Source organism: Solea senegalensis, linkage group LG16 (assembly GCF_019176455.1).
Source record: "Solea senegalensis isolate Sse05_10M linkage group LG16, IFAPA_SoseM_1, whole genome shotgun sequence".
Classification (NCBI taxonomy): domain Eukaryota; kingdom Metazoa; phylum Chordata; class Actinopteri; order Pleuronectiformes; family Soleidae; genus Solea; species Solea senegalensis.
In genome coordinates this window covers 9523400-9529894 of record NC_058036.1, presented here as the reverse complement: position 1 = coordinate 9529894, position 6495 = coordinate 9523400, and the positions used below count along the sequence as shown (strand labels likewise).

Sequence of the window (6495 nt, the reverse complement as noted above, 5' to 3'; positions counted from 1 at the left end):
CCAAACTTGTGGCGATCAATGATGGGCCCTTGTTCAAGATGCCTATGCAAAATCTGTCAAATTTGTTAACATCGCCTCCTGGTGGTGGCAGAAAATACACACAAAAAAAGTTACTTTACGATTCCGGGTATAACTTTTACAGAGATTATCGTATCCAACTCAAAATCGGTAAAACAATCTAAACACAAGGTAGATGATGCGTGCTCAACACGATGGCGTAACGTTATATGACGTTGCCATGGTAATGATGCAAAGTCGGATTTTTGGGACAAAGAAACAAACTGCGACAATTTGCAAATCCTGATCCAATCTGAACCAAACTTGCTAGGATTGATGATAGTCCGACCCAGAAGATGCCTATATGGAAATATTCACTTTCAAAAACGGTGCCCCTTGGTTACGGCTGACAATATGACCTCAGGTATTTGAATGAACTAGTCAGAGATCTTTTGTAAGATCACCTTTAAACTTGGTGAGGTCACTGTGAACAAGTTGAGAAGCGTAAGTTATCAAAAAAAATGTAAATGTTGCAAGGTGTCAAATTTGGCGATAATAATTTTTCACAAAACACAGCAAAACTCTTATAACTTTACGATGGAAGGTCTAGTCCGAAGCAAACTTCTTATGATTGATGATGAAAACAGTACATTTCTACAACAACGCCTCCTAGTGGTGGCAGAAAAGACTAAAAAACAAACTGTTACAACTTTGCCAATCCTGGTCCAATCTGAACCAAACCTGCTAGGATTGGTGATAGTCCAGCCCTAAAGATGTCTATATGAAAATATTCAATTTCAAAAACAGCGCCCCCTGGTTACGGCAGACAGAATTACACTTACAGTTTGTGATCCTGTAAGTGTACAACAGGGATTGTTGTATCCACTTGAAACTTGATATGTGGGACCTCAGACCCGTCCTGAACAGGTCACCACAGGAAGTAGAAAGCCCGAAACAGGAAGTAAAGTCTAACATTGTCGATCTGCACAAAACTTGTTATGTGAGCCAAGGGCCCTTCCCTGAACACGTTTACGGACATGCATCCCACCCAACAGGAAGCGCCGCTGAAAATAACTAGCACTGAAAATAACTAGTACCGCAAGCGGTGAATATATAGAAACTGCAATAAATATGACTGATAGTGTTTTTTTATGGTTGTGAATGTTATAAAATTCCAGAGTCTCGACCTATCAACATGAACACAGTGATGAGACGACTGTCGCCCCACAGGATTTAGTGGCTAGCCCATCCTGAAGAAACACCCAAGCTTATCATTGACCCAGTAGGTAAACTGAAACACACTATCATAGACAACTTGGGCAACTGCTACTGCTGAAGTTGCTACAACAGAAGTAGAGGAATGGGTCCAACAGTGTGCGTGGCTTCTCTGCCAGACATGTGAGGTAAAGCCCAATGTCTGCCAAGGAAGCCTGGACACAGATGTGGACTAGGCCTAACTGCGCCTCACTCAGCCACAAAGCTGGACTTTGTTGGGTTGGGAAGAGAAGCGGAGGAGGCTAGGTCCCCCACTCCACCTACAATTACTAGCATCATGGGCTACACACAGCCCGTGCAAACTGACTTGACCTTTCAGGGGTTGACCTTGGTGCACCCCATCTACATCTGTACTGGATTACCACTGTAAGGATGGATGACACAGCCTACAGAGATGAGATCTGGTGACTGACAGAGTGGTGTGACAGCAACAACCTCACCCTCGACACTAAAAAAGACCAAGGAGGTGGACTATTGTTGATCCCCAACAATAGTATTGGCTCAGCTCTCTTGGAACCTCGCAAGAGCAGGTACTAAAAAAGTACCAGGTAGGAAAAGCAAAATAAGAGTAGTGCTGAGCAGAGTGGAAAAGCACCAAAAGTTTATTAAGTGCAACAAACAAAATTTTGCATATTAGCAGGATTTCCGTTGTGTGACCATGTCATTACATCACTTAACTTTGACCTGCAGCACAGCTAAAAACAAGTTTTATTTAGTTGGAGGACCACATATTAACAATATAAAAGCAGCTCAGGTTTTCTTTTCTGTCCTTTATTTTACACATGTAAACTGCAGTCTTTGTTGATGGCTCAATGGGGTTCAATATGGAGAATCATCATTACAGTAACACACATCAGAACATAAATAAACAAAATCTGATAAGTCAGTTAATTCATCAAGCTGCAGTAGGCAGGATTGCTGGAACAAGTTGTTTAATTTCAGCCTCAGTTTGGGTTCACAACTCCCTGTCCTGAGCTCAGACAGACACACACATTTTATGTGCAAACAGAACCAAGGAATCCCTATTCCTGGAACTCTCATGACATACTTTCCTACTTAATTTACACTTTTGCAGCTAATTGGTACAACAGTGGTTTCAACAATCTTGCCTATTGTACCGTTTACTATTTTTTTTCCCCCCAGTGGACACCACAGACGGAAATAGTTGTACATCCTCACTCTGTGTACAGCTCAGGAGACTGTAAACATGTCTGTGTTGTTGTTGTTAGTTCGTCATTGAGTCATAAGAAGTCAAGATCACAGATCCAGTATCTGTGATCTAATGCTCCAAAACAGGTGCTAACTTGGCAGACATAGATTAATGTGGATGGACTAATCCCTGCCTTTGTTCAAGTATCAGCTATCGCCATAGTAACTGTTCGAGGCAATGTGTTGTGGTTGAAAGCTATGAATTCCATGTTTGGTCACTTTCACTAGCAGTGCAACAGTGGCTTTTAAGGTGCATATCAATCCAGAGTAACTCCTACTACATCAGCTTGGCTGCTTATGTTAACATTGTCTCCTGACTTGACATAACTCGGTCATTGAGTGTATGTAGACTGTGGAGGGAGGTCAAGACACAACTGAGGCCGCACTGGCCTCCAGACCAGGATTGTCGACACACACAGACAGCCTGTTGCCTTTGGAGTGGCCCCGGTTCCAGTGCTGCATTCTCTGCCGATACTTCTCTGACTCCACTTTGTCCAAGTGAGAGGAATTCAGGGCGGCAGAGCAGAGAACAGTGTTGTGTAAAGCTTGAAAAAACATCCTGCAGAGATGAACACACATCACACAGTATTAAAAAGGCTTTGTATAGTAATAAATTACGTTACATTATTTTCTTTGCAAAGTAACATGTTATGTTACTTCTGTGTCTGCTGGAGCGTGGGTGCCAGGTGAGGCTGAGGTTTGGTTCACTTACCATCACTCTTGTCTAATTCAGAGAGTAAACTATGAATCAACAAAACATTCATTCAAGGTTTATCACTAAATTATTTGACATTTTTAAACACATATTAGGCCTACATAAAACAATAAAAGATACCGGGATATTCAAAAGTTTTACTGAAACATTTACACTACCCAACTCAGCACGGCACAACTCGGCCCAGTGGAGTCAGTGGTGAATTAATGACTGCACTGCAGAAAACTGCACAAGCAACAAGCCACATCACAACCCCATCTGATTGATCATTTTACCAGTTTGTATGTATTTATTATTCAGTACACCGAAAATAATTGCTTTACAAGTTACTAGTCACTAGTGACACACAAAATCGGCTAATATCGGTCAACCTCTAGTCTCCACCAACGTTAAGGAGGTACTATACCATAGCAAATTGTGAAAAGTCAAGCCGTGTTGGAACTGGGTAATGGAAAAGCCTATAAAAGGGCACTCCATTGTCTTGGTATAAAAAAAAATGAGACAACTCAAGGCAGGAGAGCTGCATACATTGCCAAAAGATTGGTATGTCTTTGGAACAGTGCCAACAGCCCGTGAAAGCTGAGTTGCTGCCTGGTTTTAAAATGACTGAAATAATGACTTCTGCTCATGTTGGTAGTATTTTATTCTCTTTTAGTGTCCATTTAAAAGAGGCCTGGACTGCTGGTATCAACTATTCCTTAAAAACCTTGTACCATTCTGCAGGGTAACCATCACTCCCTGGAGATTTATTATTTTTCAATGAATTTATCACTCGAATAATCTCTTCTCTTGTAATATCTGTTGTTAGTCTTTCATTTTGTCTAGAGCAAATTGATTGTAAATCTAATTGTTCAAAAAAAATTCTGTCCATTTGAGGATGCGCGTGTGTGTTTTTTCTGCTTTTGTGAACTGTCGAAAATAAATACTTTTCCTTACCACCGTTCTGCATCTGGGTCCAGTGTACATAATTTTTTATAGAACCCTGAAATATCTTCTCTATACCCTCTGGATCATGTATTAGCTCATTGTTATGTGGATTTCTAATTATTTGTATGGTATTCACGGTTTGTTGTTTTCGGATACGTTTTGCTAAGAGTTTTGTCGCTCTGGGCCCAGTCTCATAATAATTTTGCTTCAAATATGTGTTCTTCTTTCCATATTCATGCAAGAGCAATTCAGTTATCTTCATTGTGGTGTCCTTTAATTGTTTATATATCTTTAGGTCATTTGTCTTCTGGTATCGTTGCTCTAATTCTCTCAATGTTACTGAATGATTTGAATATGCTAGTCTTTTTTTTTACCTATGATCTTTCTTTGAACAACCACTTTCAGAGCGCCCCATATAATGTGCGAGTCCACTTCCTCATTGCGGTTTTCTTCCTATATATATTGCTTTTTCTTCCTTCTTTACGTGCTGTTCCAGCAAGTCTTTGCCACCTGATTGTTTGTTTGTTAGTGTGTGGTTTCTGGTTTTCTTTTTTGATCTGTTCTTAACTGTAAAGCAACCTTTGGATTTGTGAAAAGCGCTTTATAAATCTAAGTTATTATTTTATTATTACATTCAATGACTATATGCCTGTCTCCCATATTTATGAAAAAATAGTCTATATTCTTGAATGGACATAGTGTGTTGTGGAATAATGTGCAAAATCCTTTTCAAAAGGATTGAGGCTCCTCCATATGTCTATCATTCCCCTTCTAAAGATAACTGTACAACTTTTGATATCTGTGTTTTTACTTCCTTTTAAACTCGTATCTAAGCTATGATTCATGACTATGTTAAAATCCCCCCCACAGATTAAAGTACCTTCCATTTCTGTCGCAATAACATTAAACATGAATTTAAAGAAGTGCCTACTGCTTACTGGATGTGCATAAACATTCATCAACGTAACAGGTTAATATTCTAGTTTTCCTAGCACATAATCTTCCCTCTTAATGTTTGGTTTCTTTTTCACAGACAAATATAGTTGAATTTAGGAATAATCATAACCCCCCTCCCACACCCTTGTTTATATGTATGTTTCTTTTTAATTTTTCATATTCTGTCTGGGACAGGTGAGTTTCCTGTAAAAATATGACAATGCTACATTCCCCTGAGATGGCGCCAACCACAAACAGCTTTGGCTCCATCTGCTGGTGAAGTTGGGAACTCCACCCCTCAACACACGACATTCCAACACACCTGAGACAGATGACTGCCTGATGAGCTGAAGAGCTCGGTGAGACACAGGCTTTGTCAGTGTGGATTGGCCACGGACTGCAGCACAGATTTAAGTAAATTTGAAGAATGTTTATCATGAGGATACGGAATCTGGATTATGACTTCATCGTTGAAGTGACATTGTTTAAGTTTGAACTTCCATATCCTCTAAACCTAGACTGTTGAAGATCAACCTTATCCTTAGTTACACTTTTGAATCTGAAATACCTTTTGTGTTAATTCCTTATTAAAATCCTTTATTATATTTGAACCTTGTGTCCTTGCACTGCTTGAACTGTCCCACTGAGAGCCGTATAGCCTCTCGTTATATCACAAGGTGAATGCAATTATCTCTCTGTCACCGTTGGATTGTGAACCCGGGACCTTAATTTCAACCACAACTCCTTACCTCCTTTTCTGTCCTAGTCTGTCCCGAAACCGAAGCTGCGGGAAGTACAAAATTTGACCGACGGCCATGATTGACAGACTTTGGACATGTCTGACTTAATATCTGCAGCAACACCCAACCAAAACTCTGATGGCGCATTTACAACCATTTCAGCAGGATGTGATGTGATGTGAATTTACAGTAATGCATTACATCCAAACTGGGGTGGTGGCCTGAGAGTGTGTGCCAATTACCACACTTCTCAGCCTCCCTGGTAAGTTTTACTCCAAGGTCCTGGAAAGGAGGGTTCGACCGGTAGTCGAACCTCAGATTCAGGAGGAACCATGCGGATTCCGTCCGTCCTTTACTCTTGCAGGGATCCTAGAAGGGGCCTGGGAGTATGCCCATCCAGTCTACATGTGTTTTGTGGACCTGGAGAAGGCGTATGATCGGGTTCCCAGGGAGATACTGTGGGAGGTGCTGCGGGAGTATGGTCAATCTTTGTTCCTACCCTCACCTATGGTCATGAAGGGAGCTCGGAGTAGACCCGCTGCTCCTTCACATTGAAAGGAGCCAGTTAAGGTGGTTCAGGCATCTGGTGAGGATGCCTCCTGGACGCCTCCCAAGGGAGGTGTATCAGGCACGTCCAGCTGGGAGGAGGCCACGGGTAGACCTAGGACAAGGTGGAGAGATTACATCTCCACTCTG

At 41.2% G+C, this 6495-nt stretch overlaps 1 protein-coding gene across 2 annotated transcripts in view; it reads right to left on the bottom strand.

Annotated features, from left to right (window-relative positions):
* Window positions 1-1856: 1856 nt before the first annotated feature.
* Window positions 1857-6495, bottom strand: part of atp10d (ATPase phospholipid transporting 10D) — a 56423-nt gene continuing 51784 nt past the window's right edge. For both annotated transcript variants that reach the window (XM_044047039.1, XM_044047040.1), the window contains one exon: window positions 1857-3040. In XM_044047039.1, the coding sequence (XP_043902974.1) occupies window positions 2845-3040 (196 nt within the window). In that variant the 3' untranslated portion in view covers window positions 1857-2844. The remainder of the gene's footprint in view (window positions 3041-6495) is intronic.